Source organism: Chiloscyllium plagiosum, chromosome 12 (assembly GCF_004010195.1).
Source record: "Chiloscyllium plagiosum isolate BGI_BamShark_2017 chromosome 12, ASM401019v2, whole genome shotgun sequence".
Lineage (NCBI taxonomy): Eukaryota > Metazoa > Chordata > Chondrichthyes > Orectolobiformes > Hemiscylliidae > Chiloscyllium > Chiloscyllium plagiosum.
The window spans coordinates 85,247,364-85,269,837 of NC_057721.1; the positions used below are offsets into that span (position 1 = coordinate 85,247,364).

The 22,474-nt window shown below is 41.9% G+C and overlaps 1 protein-coding gene across 3 annotated transcripts in view; it reads left to right on the plus strand.

The window, feature by feature from the left end:
• The first annotated feature begins 2,291 nt into the window (after positions 1–2,291).
• Positions 2,292–22,474, plus strand: part of pknox1.1 (pbx/knotted 1 homeobox 1.1) — a 113,169-nt gene continuing 92,986 nt past the window's right edge. Inside the window, exons 1-2 of one of the 3 annotated variants that reach the window (XM_043701451.1) lie at positions 2,292–2,712; positions 10,098–10,200. In XM_043701451.1, the coding sequence (XP_043557386.1) occupies positions 10,153–10,200 (48 nt within the window). In that variant the 5' untranslated portion in view covers positions 2,292–2,712; positions 10,098–10,152. Of the gene's footprint in view, positions 2,713–3,830; positions 3,996–10,097; positions 10,201–22,474 lie in introns of those variants that run through there. The other 2 variants (XM_043701450.1, XM_043701452.1) reach the window with 2 other exon arrangements.

Below are 22,474 nucleotides of genomic sequence, written 5' to 3' on the forward strand. Positions count from 1 at the left end.
CTTCCAAAATGGGCAACCTCACACTTGGCAGGGTTGAACTCCATCTGCCACTCCTCAGCCCTGCTCTGCATCATATCTAAGTCCCTTTGCAGCCGACAACAGCCCTCCTCACTATCCACAACTCCACCAATCTTCGTATCATCTGCAAATTTACTGACCCACCCTTCGACTCCCTCTTCCAAGTCATTAATAAAGATTACAAACAGCAGAGGACCCAGAACTGATCCCTGCGGAACTCCACTTGTAACTGGGCTCCAGGCTGAATATTTACCATCTACCACCACTCTCTGACTTCGACCGGTTAGCCAGTTTTCTATCCAACTGGCCAAATTTCCCTCTATCCCATGCCTCCTGACTTTCCACATAAGATACCACATAGGGCTCATATGGCACCAGAGCGGCTTGCAAAGTTCAAGGCAGGAGCATCCGCAATGTGCCCTGAATGTAAAATAGAAGTTGGTACTCTCACTCATTGTTTGTGAACAGGCCATAATATTTGTAGATATCGGTACAGTGTAGCGAACGCCTTGGCAAAGATTTTGGGAAGGGAGATTGGGTTGGACCCGGTGTCTCTCCTTTTGGGCTTTCCAAATCTTCATTCTCTGGATGCATACGGGAAGAAACTATTTACTATTGTCTCCTTTTGTGCGAGGAAAAACATTTTAGTAAGTTGGGTATCGGAAAATCCCCCAGGACTTCCGAATTCGTATAGGATAGTTATGGAATATATTCCCCTGGACTTCCTTATGAATATGGTGCACCAAAAAATGGAATTATTTTATTGGACATGGCAGTCCTTTTTGAACTAGATCGATGCAGATGTATCAGCCATACTGTTTAGGGCCTTTGTTTAGCTGTGAGGATGATGTTTGTTGGTTCGGGGGCCCCTGGGGGAAGAATCCCGAATAAATGCGGGTTTTGTTATGATTTGATATAATTTTATTTTGAATGCTTATTTATTTATTTACCTTCTTTTTTTGTTGTTAGTTATGTACTATATATAGAATCATTTTCTATATATAGAGTCTTCTTATATCTTATTTTGTGTTTTGGTAGTTTGTACAGTAGATTAGTAGTTAGTTTTCTTAATTTTATATTGATGCTGTAAAGTGGTTACACTATTTTGTGTTAATTTTGTAATTTTGTAAAAAAAACTCATAACCCATTTTCTTTTCAATATTAAAAATATTTACAACAAAAAAAAGGCATACGGTGTGTTTGTTTTTATTGGTAGAGGGATTGAGTTTCTGAGCCATGAGGTCAAGTTGTACCTGTACAAAACTCTGGTGCGACTGCACTTGGGAGTATTACGTACAGTTCTGGTCACCGCATTATAGGGAGGATGTGGAAGCTTTGGAAAGAGTTCAGAGGAGATTTACTGGGATGTTGCCTGGTATGGAGGAAAGGCCTTATGAGGAAATTGAGGCTGTTTTCATTAGAGAGGAGTTTGAGGTGACTTAATTGAGACATATAATCTTAATCAGAGGATTAGACGGTGAGAGCTTTTTTCCTCGGATAATGATGGCTAGCACGAGGTGACATAGCTTTAAATTGAAGGGTAATAGATATAGGACAGATGTCATAGGTAGTTTCTTTGCTCGGAGAGTAATAGGGGTGTGGAATGTCCTGCCTGCAACAGTAGTGGACTCGTCAACTTTACATTTAAATGGTCATTGGATAAACATATGGATGAAAATGGAATAGCGTATGTTAGAGGAGTTTACATTGGTTTCACAAGTTGGCACAACATCAAGGGCCTTTACTGCGCTGTAATGTTCTATGTTCTATATCAGTTAACCATCTAAATTCTAGAGAAAACAGGCCTAATTTGTAATATTTAATTCATCTGCTCCAGTCGCATTTCCCCAATAATGTTTAATTCCCCTTATCCACCCCTACCTTATAAATATTTAAAGATTCTGCATTCATCACATTTTTGAGGGGAATTCCAAAGAATCACAACTTTTGATATTTGTTTTCCTTCATTATTGTTTTAAATGGGTGACCCATTATTTTGAAACTGGGATGCCTAGTCCTAAGTTCTCCCATAACAGGAAAAGTAATCATAGAGATGTACAGCACGGAAACAGACCCTACTGTCCAACCCGTCCATGCCAACCAGATATTCCAACCCAATCTAGTCCCACCTGCCCCATATCCCTCCAAACCCTTCTCATTCATATACCCATCCAAGTGCCTTTAAAATGTCAAAAATCACACAACACCAGGTTATTGTCCAACAGGTTTAATTGGAAGCACACTAGCTTTTGGAGCGCTGCTCCTTCATCAGGTGGATTTTAACTGTTGCAATTGTACTAGCCACTTTATCACAACATCCACAGCTCCAGCACCCCCCACCCACAGGCTGCAAAAGGATGGACTGAGAACAGGCCCGACCTGGCTCTGACCCAGGGGACGGGGGCGGGGCCGGGGGTGTGTGTGGACGTGCCCTGCAGGGGGCGGTGCTAGAAGCGCTGGCTGGGGTGGGACCGGTCAAAGCTCCGCCCTTCTGATGAATATGTAGCGTCGTGTCCATTGTTGAAGGTGGGCCATGTGCGGGGCATGACCCACCCCCTCATGAATATGCAGTGAGCTACGCGCTGTGCGTGCCGGCTGTGGGGCGCACGGTGCGGCGTGTGCGTGCTGACGTTGTGCGCTGTGTGGGGCTGATTGCTGCAGCGAGGTGTCAGTCTGATGAAGATTGGCATTCAGGTAAGCTGTCAGTCAGCGCCCGCGGCCGGCCCCGCTTCCCGCCGCCGCCGCCGCCTGGCTGCCCGCCTTCCGCCTAGCGGGCCCGGGGCTCAAGGGAAGGCTGGGGAACAAAACCACCCGCTACCTCAGCCCGTCCTCACTCGGAGCGGGAGCGGCGTCCAGCTTCGGCCCAGCCCGGGGCCTTTCCCTTTGTGTCGCCGCCTGCGGATGGCGACGGGGCCGGCGATGGGGGGTGGGGGTGAAAGAGGGTGAGGCGCGCCTGTGCGCGTGCCCGTTCTTGCTGCTTGGGGAGCGGGTGTCGGGGCCGCGCAACGGGGGTGGGTCGCGGGGCGCAGTCCCGCGGAGCTTCCTGGTTGGTTGGAAAATGGCGCAATTGGACAATGGCGGCGGGGCGGTCGGGTGGCTTTTTGTTTTTAATAAACAGCAGCAGTGGCGAGTGCGCCCTCCAGCCTGTGTCTTGGCACCAAGCTGATGGACAGGCCCAGGCTTCATACCCAGACGCACAAAACTTCAACAACAGACTGTATCCTGATTAAAAACAAAACAGTGAAACTCAAAATGAAGTGAGAGACAAAAGCTGCGTGCTGAGTGCTATCGTGTCTCTACAGATAGATCGGAAATCAAAACATCACCAAATAATATTCTTGGCTTGGGACAGAAAACGCTCCTTGTCCACTCTTCACCAAATTTCTTCTACAGATTCTGCTTAAACCACTAATTCAATAAGTGTCTTCCAACACCAATTGATTTGACAAAAATATTATGTCACCAATATCCATCATAATCCACAAGGATGTCCAGAGTTTTGTCAACTTCAGTGAATGTTTTTAACAATAGGCAACGAACAAAGAGTTAAATATTATAATGTTGTCGTCTCCATGACTTGACTTTCCAGTTTTGCTAACACAGCCCCAGTTTTTCATCAAATGGCGTGACAATTTCTTAATAAGAAAATGTGCCTGTTTTTGCTAATTGCTCATTTTGGCAAATATGAACAAATTTAAGAGCTGGAAGTCTGTGGGCATTTTTGCAGTCCTTCATGTAAACATTTCTCACAGTGCATACAACACATCTGTATCCCAGCCCCAGCTCACCATCAATGTCTCCAAGGGATTGTCATGACCTTTCTGCTCTGCCAACTCCGTTGCTGATGCAACTTTAAACTATCGATGGACCAACTCTGTTTGGATGTATTCTGGGAGATGATCTCACCTTTAAATGCTGCTCTACAAAATCCTGGCATTAGTTGCCCAAAGTTTCAGTCAAAGTCTGAACTTCCCAAGGTTTGTAAGTCAGTCTCCATTTGACTTTTGAAAATCTGGTCTGCCTACTATAATGTCAGCTTCAAACAGGTGCTGCATAATAAAGGCTGTGGTGTGTGGAGTCCTAGAATCATAGAATTGTGGAAAAAGGCCATTCTGGATTGAAAGATCAGAACAGAAAACAGGGTTGCAGTTGAAATTTTCTTAGTTTGGCAAAAATGTTGTCCCTCAGGAGCGACTGTTATTCACGATATTTCATACAAATCATTTGGATTGAGTAGTTGGAGATTTGCAGTTGGACACCATGTTGAGAGTATAGGTGGAAGTTGTACCAACTTCCAAGAAGACAAATAGATTTAATAAGACAGTAGCAGAAGTAGGCCAATCAGCCCATCATGGCTGATCTGATAACCCTCAGCTTCATTTTCTTGCCTTTTCCCCAAAGCCCTTGATTCGCTTACTGATTAAAAATCGGTCTCCGCCTGAATATACTTAATGACCCAACCTCAACAGCCCTCTGTGGTAAAGATTTCCACAGATTCACTACTGAAAGAAGAACATTTTCCTTCGTCATAAATGTGCAATCTCATATTCAAGTTATTCCCTCTGGCCCCAGACTCTCCCATAAGGGATAACAACCTTTACGTATTTACCCTGCAAAGCCCCTTAAGAATCTTGAATGTTTCAATCAGGTTGACTCTCCTTCTAAGTTCACGAGCCCAACCAATACAATTTCTCCATGTGAGACAATTCTTCCATACCCTTCTTGTGACCCTTCTGTGAACTGCCTCCAATAGCAATATATCTTTCTTTCAATAAGGTGCCCAAAACTGTTTACAGTATTCCAGCCTGACTAATACCTTGTCCAGTTTTAGCAAACTCTCCCTATCTGTACAGGTAGCTCTTTGATTAATGTGATGGTTGCATTCTTGTGCAACCCTGTGTTATATAAAAATCACTTAAAATGTTGGCAATGTAATCATGCTTGAGAAAGTGTCCCCAATTTGTCAATTGCGTTGCAGCGAATTCACATTAACAAAATGCATGTTAAAGCAGAACAACCTATTTAATCCATTTCCTTTGAAGTAAAGGCCAACATTCTCTTTGCCTTCCCTGTTGTCCACTGAACTTGGTTGCTAGCTTTTTGTGATTCATTTATGAGGACTTTCAAACCACTCTGTTTTGTAGCTTTCTGAAGTCTTTCTCCATTTAAATAATATTTGGCTCTTCTATTCATCCTACTAAAATGCATAACCTCACATGTTTCCACATTATATTTCACCTACCAAGTCTTTTGCCTTGGTAGGTGATCTGACTATGTTCCTGCCATTTTTGTGTCGTCTGAAAACCTGGCTGTAGTATATTCACCTTCCTCTTCCAAATCAGTAACAAATATTGTAAATAATTGTGGTCCCAACACTAATACCTGTGCCAAACCATTCGTTAGAGTTTATTATTCTGAAAGTGCCCTCTTATCCCAAATCTCCATCATAGTTAGCTAATCCTGTCTGTACTAATAGACAAGTTATAACACTATGGGCTTATTGGGTAGCCTGATATGTGGCCTTTTATCATTACCTTCTGAAAATCCAAATAATATCCACTATCCTTTATCGATCCTGTTTGTTAGCTCCTCAGAAAACTCTAGTATGTTTATCAAGCACGATTTCCCCTTCATGAAGCCATGCTGATTCTGCATATCACATTCTATATTTCTATATGCTCTGCTGTTACATTCTTGATAATACACTTACAATTTCCCAAAACTGGAGGGTTTGTGCACAAGGACAGGATGGATAGGTTGAGTCATTTTTCATTGGAGAGTAGGAGGTTGAGAGGTAACCTTTTGGAGGTTTATAAGATCATGAGGGGTAAAGATAGAATGGTGAATGTCATTTCCTGGTGTGGGGACTTTCAAGACTGGGGGCATATTTTTAAGATGAAAGGATGAAAAGATTTAACAAAGACATGAGGGGCAATGTTTTTTAAAAATGTGTGGAATGAACGTCCAGAGGAAGTGGTGGATGCAGGTACAGTTACAACATTTAAAAGATATTTGAATAATTACATGAATAAGAAATGTTTGGAGGAATATGGGCCAATCACAGGCAGGTAGGACTAGTTTAGTTTGGGATTATGGTCAACATGGACTGATTGAACAGAAAGGTCTGTTTCCATGCTGTATGACTGTACAATAACAGATGGCCTATAGCTATTTGCCTTTTGTCTCCTTCCCTTTGTGGAATGTGTGATAAATGACAAATTAAATTTAACACAGAATGAGGCTATTCAAGTTGGTATAAGAATAAAGGAGCAATTTATTTTTTGGAAAAGGGGTAAATAAGTAGGATTGAGGAACAAGGACTCAAGTGAATGCAGATGTGCAAATGATGAGGCTTTAGAGTAATTAGCATCCAGGTAATTCTGCTGTAATGTGACAGTTGCGTTCTTGTGCCACCTGGCATTAGAGAAAAATTGCACTTCAGAAACAGCACTTAGTGTTGGCTATGTAATCAAGTTACAGCCAACACATGTTTCAAACGTTCACGCTTTAGAAATAGTGTCCCCAATTCATCAATCGTGTTACAGTGAATTTACATTAACGAAACGCACATTACAAAACCACCTGTACTGGAATTTATTTCTCAAAGAATGAAATACAGAAAAACATGGTGTTGTTAAATTCATATACTGCATAATTAGCCATCATTTGGAGTAATGCTTTCAATTCTGATTGACTAGCCATTCTATAAAATAGAACATAAAATTATAAGAAATAAGAGCAGGAGTAGGCCATTCAGTGAGTCAAGCCTTCCCACCGTTGATTAAGATGATGACTGATCTGATTGTGGTCTAAACTCCATTTTCTTACATGCCCTCCCTCCCATCTCCCCCTTGACTCCATTACTAATCAAAAATTGGTATAACATCCTTTGAACTGATTCAATAATCCAGCCTTCACTGGTGTCTGGGGAAGAGAATTCTGCAGACCAATTAACCACTGAGACAAATTTCTCATCATCTCTGTCTTAATGTGAGATACCTTATTTTTAAAATATGACCCCCAGTTTTAGATTCTTTCACAAGGGGAAACATCCTTCCACATGTATCTTGTCAACTCTTATCACCTGTCAGTCCTCTAAACTCTAATAGAGAGAGATCCAACCTACTTAGCCTGTCCTCAAAGACTGAGTACTCATCCCAGGAATCACCCAACTGAACCTACTTTAATTAACTTTCAATGCAAGTATATCCCTCATTAAGGAGGAGAAAGTGAGGACTGCGGATGCTGGAGATCAGAGCTGAAAATGTGTTGCTGGAAAGGCACAGCAGGTCAGGCAGCATCCAAGGAACAGGAGAATCGACGTTTCGGAGAAGGGATCATGCCCGAAACGTCGATTCTCCTGTTCCTTGGATGCTGCCTGACCTGCTGTGCTTTTCCAGCAACACATTTTCAGCTATCCCTCATTAAGGACAGTGACCAAAACTGTACACAGAAGTCTAGCTGTTGTTTCATAGCAATCCTCTCTACCGTCTATTAAGATTTCTTAATTTAACTCATAACATTCTATTTGCCTTTCTAATTACTTGCTGTACCTGTATACCTGCTAAACTGTAATGCACAGAATTGAACAAAATACTCCAGCTGAGATTGAATATATATTTGTACTTTTAAAAATAGTTTTCTTGTTTTTGTACTCTGTACCCCTTCTGATCAAGCCTAGAAATGTTAATGCTTTGTTAGCCACCTTCAACCTGTCCTTCAGTAATTTATGCACAGGTGACTCCCAGCTTCCTCTGCTCTGCCAACTCCTTTAGAACAATACCACCACTGTTTCTCCATGTTCTTCCTCCCAAAATGAATCACTTCACACCTGTTTGCATTTGACTTCATCTGCCACCTGTCTGCTCACTTCACCAAATTATTAGAAAGCATCAAAATGTTTCCTGTGCTTTAGCCATTTAAGAGGCATTTCCAGTTCAGATTTAAATCTCAAATATTTGTGGGGAACAAATGCAGAATATATTAAAATATGTTCTCCAAATGAAACTTTCCAAATAAAACAGTCGGAATTACATGGCAACTTTGGTAGAGATCAACATCCTTTGAATTTGCAATATGAAGGAGGCCAATGAAGTCTTAACATTAATTGAAAGAACTGAAACAGCTCAGCCTCAAATTCTAATATTCTCTAAAAATCTTAACAAAACATCAACGTTAAAATGCACTTTTTTTATGAACACTCTGCTTTTAAAAAAAACAGCACCAAAGATACTCCAATACAATATTCTCATCTGGCTAAGGCATGACCACTGACACAATTGCTTTTTTTGAAACAGCATTGTAGAATTTTAAACAAATCAGGGCCTCAAGGACCTCAAACAATTTGTTTTAAGGTTACAAGTTTGATTGTTTTAAAAAAGAACATAATGTTGTATAATTTCAATGTAAAAACAAAATCTGCCCTATTACATAGCCCACACAACACAACAAATTGAGATCCTGATTCAAATACAGCAAAACAATTACTTAAAAGGATTTTCTGAACCAGGATTTTAACAAACCAAAATATTTAAATATCAAACATTCTCAACATGGCACAATTTACATTGAAACTTTCTTTTTTTGACCCAAGTATTAGTACAACCTTAATTTCAGTGTTTCTTGTCTTTTATTTTCCGCATCTTCTCAATGAAATTACACTTATGAAAAGAGAAAGCCCTCATAGCAGACCACATGGTGCCGCAGTCCAAGCCACTCCCTTCCCCCAGAAGAAAGACTCGCCGAGTCGAGTCCACAGCCCAGAAACTGAGACTCCAACAACAAAAAGCTGGACAAAGCATCCCTTGCAATCAATGCATTTGACTGTTGGGATCTGAGCAGACTGGCTCCACTTTCTCCCCATTTTCTCAGTGATGCATTGTTGCCCTAAAAGTACTTCTAAGGGGAGGTGTGGGGGTCAAAGATAACTTTAAGTACCACCAAATTTTATTTAGATGTTTTTCTTTGAAGTTCCTGGTTTCTAAATGTTCCGGAGCCTCAAATCTCGCCACTAGAGGAATCCAAACTTCTTTTTCCAGGGGACTCAAACCCCTTTTCTTACTCTATATGTCTGGAGACTCTAACCCCAATCAAAACCCTGGGGACTCTAACCCTGATTAAAACCTTTTTCCTTGCAAAGCGACTCGTTGGTGTGGAAGTAGGCGAATTACCTTAAAGATTCCGTCACCACCAAGCCCAAGGAGACGAGGGGTCAACTGAGTGTTAATTTTACAAAGAGAGATCAAGATGAATCTTACCTTGTGGGCCCATCCGTCTCATGCAACCAACACTCAGACGATGGCTTATTCAGTTTGCCTAGAAGTTCCGTGTATGTTGGAATCCCACCGCTGCCACCATATGTTACTACTTTTCCTGAGGTTTCGCACACGAGATGCAATTCGCACACACCAACTTCCCCACGATAAATCTAAGTGTGAGGCAGTGTTAACAATTGTGACCTTGACTCTTTATTTCACCTCTGCAGGAGTAGAGCCTCCTATTTTATTCTGTGCTTGTAGATTCCCAACTTTAGGGTATTCCCATTTCACTGTTGCTGACTCAGCAAATTCCCAATTCCTTTCCTAAAGCTATGTTTAAACCTTTGTGATAAACTATACCTCCTCACTTTGTCATTATTGGAAATCAATAATAGCATCATACAGTACATCCACCTGAGCCCCCTCCCACTCCCCAGTACACTTCTACATTTTGGAGTGAGTTTGCTTTTGCAGAGCTCTGGAGTTTATATCTTAGGGATATGGTGACTGCTGGTCTAATATTTCTGAACACAGGTGTGAGGTGCCCATCTGGTTAGTATCCAGTTTTGATTTTGATCACAATCTACACTTTGGAAATTCCTGCTGTATAAGTGAAAAATGAATGCTGATACACTCCAGGGTGTGTCACATCACCTTAAGGCAGCTAGTTGCATAATAATCAAGACAGAGACAGAATAGTCGCCTCTATGCCTGTGCTTTTGACAGGATATAGTCCATGTCATGAAAAATAAAAGGGGGGGATAAAATTATGAACCGTACCTCAAACTACACCTTCCTTAACCTCCCTTCTTTATGTTTCAGGGTCACCAGCTTCCTTCCTCATGATGCAAACATTCTTCCAGCTTCCCTTGAAACCATGATGGCAACACAGTCAATTCCCCTTGATTCATACCCAGAGCAGCCGGTAAGACAGCTGCACTGCAAGATCTCATTCATGCTTTGGTATAATTAATGTCATATAAAGATGAGAATAATCTTCAGAGGTGCTGTTGATGGGACAGCATGCTGTTAGTGAACAACTTTAGTTGCAAATCAGAATTAGCATTTTAATTAGTGGGGTGGGTGAGTTACTTAAGATTCTGAGGGATAAGATATACAGAGGTACCTCTGTCATCTGGCATTCGATTATACGAATTTCGGATTATCCAGCAAGAGCGCAAAGTCCCGATGCTTGGCTAAACTGTTATCCGACATTCAATTATCTGGAATTCGATTAACTGAATGAAATACTCCCCGCCCACGACCTTCGGATAATTGAGGTTCCTCTGTATATGCACTTGGAAAGACAGGATTTGATGAGGAGTAGGCAGTATGACTTGTGAGTGGGCGATCATGCCTCACAAATTTGTTGGAGTTCTTTGATGAAGTGACCAAGAAGGTTGAAGAGGGTAGGGTGGTAGACATAGTCGATATGGATTTCAGTAAGGCCTTTGATAAGGTTCTGCATGGTAGGCTGCTCTGGAAGGTTACATTGCATGGAATCCAGGTGGAGCTGGCAAATTGGATTCACAATTGGCTTGATGGTAGGAAGCAGAGGGTAATAGTGGAAGGATGCTTGTCAGACTGGAGGCCTGTGACTAGTGGAGTGCCTCAAGGGTCGGTCCTGGGCCCATTACTGTTTGTTATCTATATCAATGATTTGGATGTGAATGTACAAGGTATGATTAGTAGGTTTGCTGAATTCAATAAAATATGTGGTATCATGGACAGTGAGGAAGGCTATCAGAAATTGCAGCAGGACCTTGATCAGCTTGGGAAGTGGGCTGAGAAATGACAAATGGAGTATTATATAGATAAGTGTGAGGTGTTGCATTTTGAAAAGTCAAATCAAGGTAGGATTTTCATGTTGAATGGTTGGGCCTTAAGGAGTGTAGTGGAACAGAGGGACCTTGGAGTTTAGCTGCACAGTTCTCTGAACGTGGAGCCACAGGTAGACAGGACAGTGAAGGAGGGTTTTGGCACACTGGCCTTCATCAGTCAGGACATTGAGTATAGAAGTTGGCAAGTTATGTTGCAGTTATACAGGACGCTGGAGTATTGGTTTCAGTTTTAGTCACTTCGTTATAAGAAGGTTGTTATTAAACTGGAAAGAGTGCAGAAGAAATGGTCTGAGTTGTAGGGAGAGGTTAGACAAGCTAGGACTTTTTTCTTTAGAGTGTAGGAGATTGAGGGGGGACCTTATAGAGGTGTATAAGATCACCACAGGTATAGATAGGGTGAATGCACTTAGTCTTTTCCCTAAAGTTGGGGAATTGAGGAGTAGAGGGCGTCAGTTTAAGGTTAGAGGGGAAAAAATAAAAGGGAACCTGAGGGGCAACGTTTTTACCCAGAGGGCGTTATGGAGTTGGAATGAGCTGCCAACAGAAGTGGTTGAGATGGGTCATTAACAATATTTAAAAGACATTTGGACAAATACATGGATAGGAAAGGTTTAGAAGGATATGGGCCAAGTGCAGGGAAATGGGGTTTGCGAGGATGGACATTTTGGTCAGTATGGACCAGTTTAGATGAAAGGGCCTGTTTCTGTGCTGTAGGACTCTGTGACTCTGTGACTGTAGTACAGCTCAGGAACGGAAGACATTTGGACAAATACATGGATAGGAAAGGTTTAGAAGGATATGGGCCAAGTGCAGGGAAATGGGGTTTGCAAGGATGGACATTTTGGTCAGTATGGACCAGTTTGGGCCAAAGGGCCTGTCTCCATGCTGTGGGACTCTATGACTCTAACATTAGCCCCAATCCATGCTTCTGCCCACCAAAGGAATATAACAGAGGCTTACAGATTTAACAAAGTATCTTATCAACTGAAATAAGAAAAGAGGAATTGCTGAGCACAACAGAGGCAGGGAGCAGCAAATGGCAGTATGTGTGACAGTATAAGGGAGCCAGATTAACATCAAGAGAGAAGAGGTCACTGGGAACAATGAAATTACTAAGTGACAGTGTGAGGGAGCTGCATTAACATTAGTTAGGTTAACCGGATTAACATTAACACACAGTCAGTAACAAAGGGCACTGAGGGAGAGGGGGGCATAAGTGAGAAAGCAGCATTAACATGTATAGTAATATATAGTTCCTAGGCAGGATAATATGGGTTTTTTCTTGCAGCTGATGGTGTTCCCTAGTATCTGCTACTCTTATCCTTCTAGGTGGTAGAGGCCACGTATTTGGAAGAGTTTGTTGATAATATGATCAAAAGGAAATAATTCTTGGGACATTAAACTGAGACTCTGGAGGATTACTTAAGTGAAATTGCTACTATGCCAGTACTTCCCCACAATTTAATTTTTTGAAAAGCTTGCTTTGGGAAGGCAATGGCCAAGTGGTATTATCGATGGACTGTTAATCCAGAGTCCCAGCTAAATTCCTGGGGACCTGGGTTCTGCCAAGGTCGATGATGGAATTTGAATTCAACAGATGTCTGGAATTAAGAGTCTACTGATGACTGTGAAACCATTGCCAGTTGTTAGAAAAACCCATTTCGTTCATTAATGTCCTTTAGGGAAGAAAACTTACCAGACCCACAACAGTGTGATTGACTCTTAATTGCCCTCTAGGCAATTGGGGATGGGCAATTAATGCTGACCCAGTCAGTGATGCCCACATTCCATGAATGAATGAAAAAAAGCATTGAAAATCACCATCATTGATAGATTTGTAAAATGGAAGATAAGCTTCCATGATTACCATTATGATCATTCCATCTTATTATTTAATTTAAGTATTAGAATCATAGAATAGAATCTTAGAATCCCTACAGTGTGGAAACAGGCCATTTGGCCCAACAAGTCCACACCAACCCTTCAAAGAGTAATCCACCCAGACCCCCACCCTAATACTCTACATTTCCCCTAACTAATGCACCTAGCCTACACATTCCTGAACACAATAGGCAATTTAGCATGGACAACTCATCTAATTGATTGCGGGAGGAAACTGGAGCACACGGAGGAAACCCACATAGGCACGGGGAGAGTATGCAAACTCCACCTGAGGTTCCTGAGGCTGGAATCGAACCCAGGTCCCTGGCGTTGTGAGGCGGCAGTGCTAACCACTGAGCCACTACGTTGCCCTCAATATTGCTGAAAAACTAGAATACCTACAGTGTGGAAGCAGGTCATTCACCCCATTGAGTTCACACCGACCCTCTGAAGGGCATCCCATCCCCAGCACCCCCCCCTTCTATCCCTGTAACTTTTACCATGGCTGATGCACTCAGTCTGCACATGGACTGTGGGAGGAAACCAGAGCACATGGTGGAAGCCAACGTATACGCAGGGAGAATGTGCAATCTCCATGCAAACAGTTGCCTGAGGATGGAATCAAACCTGGGTCACCTGGTGCTGTGAGGCAGAAGTGCTAACCACTGAGCAACCATGCCACTTACTTAGCTTTTCATTTTGTTCTCATTGCGACATTATGCAAGAATAGAAATTCAAGGGAAAAGCAAATGAGAGAAGAGTACTGATTGGTTAGCAAGTAGATTCTGACTGGTAGGGGTGTTGCCTTGAGAATGCACTGATTAATAATGATTAATAGTTAACAAGTAGACATGTTCTGGAGAAAGGAACCAGTGAATGGCTGACACCTATTTTTTGAATTGAAGTAGGCATAGTGCCTGTACCTGCTCTCTCTGTCCGCAAAGTACAGGACCCTGTGTATTAATGTATCAGGTTTCCAGTATACACACATGCAATATACTGTGAGGCTGGCTGACAGTCCTAAATAGGTTGTCAGAAGAACTTGCAAACTCAGGATTATCCCTCAAATGCTGTCCAATTACAGATTCACTTCTAATGTTAGGCATTGTGTTGAAATTTTTGCAAGTATAGACTTGATGGGCATGATCAGACCCTTGTTTGTTACAAAAAACTGAAGAAACATGTTGTTTGATACAAACTGCTGGTCTTTGAGACATGTAGCCTACATACCTGGCATCACTGTAGTGATTCTAACTTGGAAATGCATTGCTGATCCTTCAATTCACTGAGTCAAAAATCCAGGAGCTTCCTCCCTAATGGGATCAGCCTAAACTGAATGCACTACAGCAGTTCACGAAGGCATCTCACCTCCACCTTCTCAAAGGAAACTAGAGACTGGTAGTAAATGCTCGACCAATCTGTCTGTTCTATGAACGAATAAAAAAAAAATCTAGGGGACGTTAATAATATGAGGGACAGACATGCATTTCTGCATCTGTAAAAGAGACTCTAGGATGGTAGGTTCATTCCCTGGTGCCAGGGTCAAAGATGCCACTGAACAGCTGCAGAGCATTCTGAAGTGGGGAAGGGCAAACAGACCGAGGACATGATACATATTGGTAACAATGACATAGGTAGAAAAAGTGATGAGGTCCTAAAAGCAGTATTTTGGATTAAGAACAGCTCTCAAAGGTGGTGAGATATTCATCACTCCCATTAATGCCAGTCTTAACTCTGAGGTCAATTTTTACTCTTCATTATAAAGTCCCCCCACCAATTTCAGACTGGAAGCTTCTCATCCAGCCCCTATTTCCTCACACTGGAATCAAGAATCCATCTCAGGTTGAGTGTAGCATTGCTTGGTGTCAACATGTCCAAGACCTAACCTTTATCTAACTTGCTCATAACCTCTTCAGAAGAGAAAAAAAAATGGAGGCTTATGGCAGGTACCAAGAGATCAAAATAGCAGAAGCCCTAAAGGGCTATAAAATGTGCAGAAGGAACTTAAAAAAAGTGATTAGATGAAGTAACAGGGGACATGAAAAAGTACTGCCAGGTAAAATAAAGGACCCTTCAGGTGACCGGACACAAAGCGTTAACTCTGATTTATCTTCACAGATGCTGCCACCCCTGCTGAAGTTTTCCAGCAACTTCTGTTTTTGTTTCTGATTTACAGCATCTGCAGTTCTTTAGGTTTTTATAAAATCCTCATTTGTTTTACAGGTGCATTAAAGGTAAAAGATTAACAAGGAAAAAGGAGAACTCATTAAGGACCACATTTGGTAGCTTGTGCGTTGAGTCAGGGGAAAGTTCTAAATGAATGCTTTGTGGCAGTGTTTGCTCGTGAGAAGAACAGAGCTGAAAATGTGTTGCTGGAAAAGCGCAGCAGGTCAGGCAGCATCCAAGGAACAGGAGAATTGACGTTTCGGGCATAAGCCCTTCTTCAGGAAGGCTTATGCCCGAAACGTCGATTCTCCTGTTCCTTGGATGCTGCCTGACCTGCTGCGCTTTTCCAGCAACACATTTTCAGCTCTGATCTCCAGCATCTGCAGCCCTCACTTTCTCTCGTGAGAAGAACAATATGGGTATAGAAATCAGGCAGAAAGACTGTGGTACAATTGAAGAAATTCAAACAGACAGAGAAGAGGTTCTGAGTGGACTGGCAATCTCAAAACTACATAAATATCCAAGGCCAGATGAGATATATCCTGAGTTGTTGAGTGAGGCAAGGGAGAAAATAGCAAGATCGCTTGCAAAATTTTCTAAACCTAGTCAAGGGAGAGTACCAGAGAATTGGAGGACAGCCAATGTGAAACCATTATTCAAGAAGGGAGCAAGGGATAAACCAGGAAAATACAGCCCAGTGAGTTTAACTTCAGTGGGGAAACTATTGGATGTAATTCTGAGGTACAGAGTTAATCTGCATTTAGAAGTCAGGGATTAATCAAGGACAGTCAGCATGGTTTTGTTCATGAGAAGTCATGTTTGACTGACTTGATTGAATCCTTAAAAGGGATGACCAGGTCTGTAGGTGAGGATGGTGCATTCAACAGGTTCGACTTGGACTTCAAGAAGGCTTTTGATAAAGTCTCACATGGGAGATTAATAGCAAAGGTAAGAGCCCATGGGATCCAAGGATATTTGGCTAATTGGATTTGGAGTGGCAGGAAACAGAGGGTGATGCTTAAGTCATGTTTAGCAACTGGAAATCTGTGTCCAGTTATGAAGAGCGATTGTACAGTGTGGGGTTGGTTTCCTTGGAATCTATGTAATTTAGAACTCCAGAGTATGGTGGACTTTGGGATATTAATTAAATTTAAGGAGGATTTAGACAGATATTTAATTAGTAATGGGTTGACGACAGCGGGCAGGAAAGTGAAGTTGAGGCTGAGATGAGATCAACCATAGTCATATTAATTAGCGGGGCAGGCTCGAGAAGTTAAATTGTCTATCCCTGCTCCCATTTCTCATGTTCTTAGAGCAGAACAATTGAGAGGAGGCATGATTAAGGAGTATAAAGTTATGAATGGCATGGATAGGTAGACAGGAAGAAGCTTTTCTCCTTGATGGAGGGATCAATGACCAGGGGCATACATTTAAGTAAAGGGGCAGAGGAAGTACGAGGAAAACGTTTTTTCACCCAGCGGGTGGTGGGAATCTAGAACTCATTGCCTGAAAATGTGGTAGAGACAGAAAGTTTCCTAACATTTAAGAAGTATTTAGATGTGCAGTTGGAAAGTTAAGACGTAAAAGGCTTTGGAACAAGTGTTGGAAAATGGGATTGGAATAATTAGGTATTTGTTTTTGCCCAGCTCTGACGTGATGAGCCAAAGGGCCTTTTTTCTGTTCTGTGGATCTTTCTTACTGATGAATGGTGTATTGAATGCACTGCCTGGAGGGGAGGTGGAAGAGGATCAACTGAGGCATTGGATGATTATTTAGATAAAAATAGTGTGCAAGAATATGGGAGAAAAAGAAAATTGGCACAGGATAATGGTGCTCATTTAATGAGATGATGAAGGCACAATAGGCCAAATGGTAACCTTCTGCATTGTAATGCGATTGTGGTTATGATTACTGTTTCTGTGAGGGTCTTTTACTCTAACATTATTAATTAAACTTGTTTCATTACACCTTAGCAGGTCTAAAATAGATTGATCCCTGTTTTGATTCATAACCTATTGCTCCAGGAAACTGTCTTGAATACACTTTATGAATTGTTACTTGTCTGTCTTTGCTAATCTGACTAACCCAGTCTATGTGAAGATTAAAGGCACCCATGATTAATATACGGCCTTTGTTACATGCCCTCATTTTGTCATGATTTATTCCCTGTACCACTTTATAAATACTGTTAAGGAGCCTATACAATACTCCTAGCAGTGTCTCCTTTTTTTTAATTTCTTCACTCCCCTCTGGATTCTTCAGATTCTAATCTAGGATCATTTCTTGATCTCTTAAGTATTCCATACTGTACTAACCATGCCACCTCATCAACCTTTCCATCCTGCTTGTCCTTTCAAAAAGTTAAAATGTTTATAGCCGGACAGGTATCCTTGTAATCATATTTTTGTAAGGGTTATAAGATAATATCTGTCTTTATATCATTAGTTCATTTGTTATATTTCAAATACTATGCAAATTCAAGCAAAGAGCCATTACTTTTCCCTTTTTACCATTTTGTCCTCCTTTGATCATATTTACTGCTGTTTTTCTATGTCAGCACGCTGTCCCTTCCTGCCCCACTATGGGTATCATTATCCAAATAGCTGCCCTGTATTGCTGCTGTATCCTCTTGCTTTGTAAGCCTACGTTTTCTCCTCCCATCACCAACCAACCCCTGCCCCGCCCCAAATTAGTTTTAAATCCTCTCTACAGCCCTAGTTATTTGATTTGTCAACACATTGGTCCCAGTAGGGTTCATGTGAAACTCATCCCACAAGAATAGCTCCCTTCGATCTCAATACCAGTTACTTGTTTGCAGGTTTGCTTTTATTGAAGGTTTTTGACGTACTAGTTAAAAGTCACAGCTTATAGCCATTGGAAAGGAGAAATAAACTGGCTATCTTCAGGCTTGAGTTGCTTTATACTGCAGAGAAAAAAATAGAAACTCCTGCCTTCGTTTAGAACTAATTGTTTCATAGATATTCACATCCCTAAGCTGGGACCCAATCACATAGTTGTTGGCAGGCGGGGAAGGCCTTTGTCATTAATAATTGGTCACTGGTCCACAGCCCAGTCAACTACCTATTGCAAGCCAAAACTGTATTTGTTGTTGTCCCCTTGGCTCCAGCTCCTTGAATTCCGATGTTGCTTGAATAAGCAGCTGTGTAAACAGTAAACTATAAGTGTCAGGATACTTGCTTGAAGAAGTGCAGCAGTCCATCGTTTTTAAAACAATTCTTTTGACATTTCAGCCACAATCAAAAGTACAGAAAAATAAAAGTATGTAGTCTTTATGTCACAATCTATCAAATGCAGGGCTTTCACTGCATGAAGTCCAGCTGTTTTGTCCGTGTTTGAACCAAGGCTGTAATGAGGTCAGGAGCTGAGTGACCCTGGCAGAACGTAAACTCAATGTCACTGACAAGTGCTGCTCGATAGCACTGTTGATGACATCTGTATCACTCTATTGCTAATAGAATGTTGCTTTTTATTGTGAGGGGAGTTGAATTCAAATGTAGGGCAAGTATGCTTCAGTTACCCAGGCAATGGTGAGACTGTTGTGGTTCTGTTCGCCGAGCTGGGAATTTGTGTTGCAGACGTTTCGTCCCCTGTCTAGGTGACATCCTCAGTGCATGGGAGCCTCCTGTGAAGCGCTTCTGTGATCTTTCCTCCGGCATTTATAGTGATTTGTATCTGCCGCTTCCGGTTGTCAGTTCCAGCTGTCCGCTGCAGTGGCCGGTATATTGGGTCCAGGTCGATGTGTTTGTTGATAGACTCTGTGGATGAGTGCCATGCCTCTAGGAATTCCCTGGCTGTTCTTTGTTTGGCTTGCCCTATAATGGTAGTGTTGTCCCAGTCGAACTCATGTTGCTTGTCATCTGAGTGTGTGGATACTAAGGATAGCTGGTCATGTCGTTTCGTGGCTAGTTGGTGTTCATGGATGCGGATCGTTAGCTGTCTTCCTGTTTATCCTATGTGGTGTTTTGTGCACAAACGTCTGCAATACAAATTCCCAGCTCGGCGAACAGAACCACAACAACGAGCACCCAAGCTACAAATCTTCTCCCAAACTTTGAATGGTGAGACTATTTTGGAGTACGTACAATATTTTCTTAAGGAAGGATGAAAAGCATTGGAAGCGATTCAGAGAATGTTTACTGGATTAATAACTTGATGAATACTTTGTGGTAGTGTAGTTTTAAGGTCACTGGACTGGTTATCCAGAGGCCCAAGCTCATTCTCTGGTCATAGATTCAAATCCCACCATATTACATTGTGAAATTCAAATTCAATAAAGAGCTAGCCTGATGGTGACCATTTAACCAGTGTTGACTGTTTTTAAAATCCATCTGATACACTAATGTCCTTTAAGGAAGAAAACTGCAATCCTTACCTGGTCTGGCCTAAATGCGACTCCAGATCCATAGCAATGGTTGATTCCTAAATTCCCTGTGAGCCATTCACTGCTCCAAGGTCTGCAGCAGAAGGTAGCACACTACCACCTTCTCCAGGGCACTCTCTGGCTGGGTCATTTTCTGCCCATCCTAAAATATTCTGGAGAAGATGGTGAGCTGCCTTCTGCTGGAGTGCTTGGGGTGCAGAAATATCCACAGTGCTATTAGAAAGGCAGTTAGAGCCATAGAGATGTACAGCATGGAAACAGACCCTTCGGTCCAACCCGTCCATGCCGACCAGATATCCCAACCCAATCTAGTCCCACCTGCCAGCACATGGCCCATATCCCTCCAAACCCTTCCTATTCATATACCCATCCAAATGCCTCTTAAATGTTGCAATTGTACCAGCCTCCACCACTTCCTCTGGCAGCTCCCACCCTCTGCGTGAAAAATTTGCCCCTTAGGTCTCTTTTATATCTTTCCCCTCCCCTATGTCCTCTAGTTCTGAACTTCCTGACCCCAGGGAAAAGACTTTGTCTATTTATCCTATCTATGCCCCTCATAATTTTGTAAACCTCTATAAGGTCACCCCTCAGCCTTCGATGCTCCAGGGAAAACAGCCCCAGCCTGTTCAGCTTCTCCCTGTAGCTCAGATCCTCCAACTCTAGCAACATCCTTGTAAATCGTTTCTGAACCCTTTCAAGTTTCACAACATCCTTCCAATAGGAAGGAGACCAGAATTGCACGCAATATTCCAACAGTGGCCTAACCAATGTCCTGTACAGCCGCAACATGACCTCCCAACTCCTGTACTNNACTTCTCAGCCCATTGGCCCATCTGGTTAAGATCCTGTTGTAATTTGAGGTAACTCTCTTCGCTGTCCACTACACCACCAATTTTGGTGTCGTCTGCAAACTTACTAACTATACCTCTTATGCTCACATCCAAATCATTTATGTAAATGACAAAAAGTAGAGGGCCCAGCACCGATCCTTGTGGCACTCCACTGGTCACAGGCCTCCAGTCTGAAAAGCAACCCTCCACCAACACCCTCTGTCTTCTACCTTTGAGCCAGTTCTGTATCCAAATGGCTAGTTCTCCCTGTATTCCATGAGATCTAACCTTGCTAATCAGTCTCCCATGGGGAATCTTGTCGAACGCCTTATTGAAGTCCATATAGATCACATCTACTGCTCTGCCCTCATCAATCTTCTTTGTTCCATGATCTTGACCTCGCGAAAGCACAGTGGTATGTTTTCAATTTCTTATTTTCTTCCAAAGGGCCATTTAGAATGAAAAATAAATGCGGGTGCAGCCAACAAAGCACACATTCCCTAGAAAGAATTTAAAAAACAGTCAAGGTGGTGTATGGCTTAGGGGAATGCTTGTAGGTAATGATGGTCCTATGCATTTGCTGCTCTTATGGTGGTTATGTTTGTGAGGTTGGAATATGTTATGTAGAGGCCATTGATGAGTTACTGAAGCGCATCTTATAGATGGTACACCCTACTGCCACAGTGCATAAATAGTGATGGGCGTGAATGTTAAAGGTGTTTTCTCTCATTTCTCTCTCTCCCCAGATAAGATGTCCTCTCATTATCCTCTCTATTTAGCTATATTCAATAAAGTCTGTTGTTGTTTGCTCACAAGAGATTGGGTCACATAAACTACAGCTTGTTTTATGCTAAAAGCAGTTGCCTGAATTGTCATTCATGTTGTATAATCCCTGAAAGTGATTCCCAAACGACTGGAGGTCACATTGTGGCTGGCAAATTCTCATTGCCCTTTCAAAGCAGCATGACAAGATGATGTAAGGTAAATATCCCTACTTTCAAACAAGCATGTGGTAAGTGTTGCTGGGATGTCACGGGTCCTATTTAGAGACAATACTGAAAATAAGGAACAGAAAGGAAGACTTGCATTTATCTTTTACCATTCACAACCAACTTAAAGCACTTTGCATCCAGTGAAATTCTTTTGAAGTCACTGTTGTAATTTAGGAAACACCACAGCCCAATTTGTGTACAGCCAGCTCCACAAACAGCAGTGTGTTAATGTGCAGTTACTCTGTTGACTGAGAGATGAGAAGTGGCTGCAGGATCTTATGTCCATCTGAAAAGCTAGGACGTAATGTCTTTTAATGTCTTATCCAAAACACAGCACTCCTACTAGTGCGATTCTATTGGAATATCAGCTTTCATTTTCGTGCTGAAGTGGGAGTTGAACCTATTACCTGCAGACTGAAAGATGATAATGCCAACAACTGAGCTTGTACTAACAAAAGGGTAGAGACGGTAACAGACTAGTCGGTCCTGATTGTGAGTGTTGCTTTGGACACAGGGCTGGCATATGCCTTTCCCTTTGCCAACTCAAATGCACTTGGAATATATAGCTCCTCTTGAATAACTGCAGTCATTAACTTTACAGTTACTCATGACAGCAGTATTTTGCCACAGGGTGTAAGAAGTATATTTCAACAAGTCATTACAAAGTTGTAAATGTGTTTTAATACAACCATTTATTGTTTTTTTTTCCTATGAGAGAAGCAAAAACAGCTTAGCTTGTCATATTATATGCAGTCAGCTGGTGCTACTGAATTCAAGGTTCAGATAGAATTTGCTAAGTACTCTCAAGTGGTTAGCAATGAACTAATCCAGAGTGTGGGATCATGCTCTGAACAGACAACACATCTAAAGGTTGGTATTCTCATCTTGCTGTTCAATTTGAAACAGGAATGACTGGAGCTTTTGTATTGGCAGCATTTGTTTGGAAAACAATACTGATTTGGTTATTGAATATGTTTCTAGCATTGAGGGCAAATACACCTATTTTTAGAAGTAAATATTTTAAATCCTTGTTCAATTGTTATATAGAATTGGGAGAATAAGTTCTTACCTGCACTCTGACCGAGTT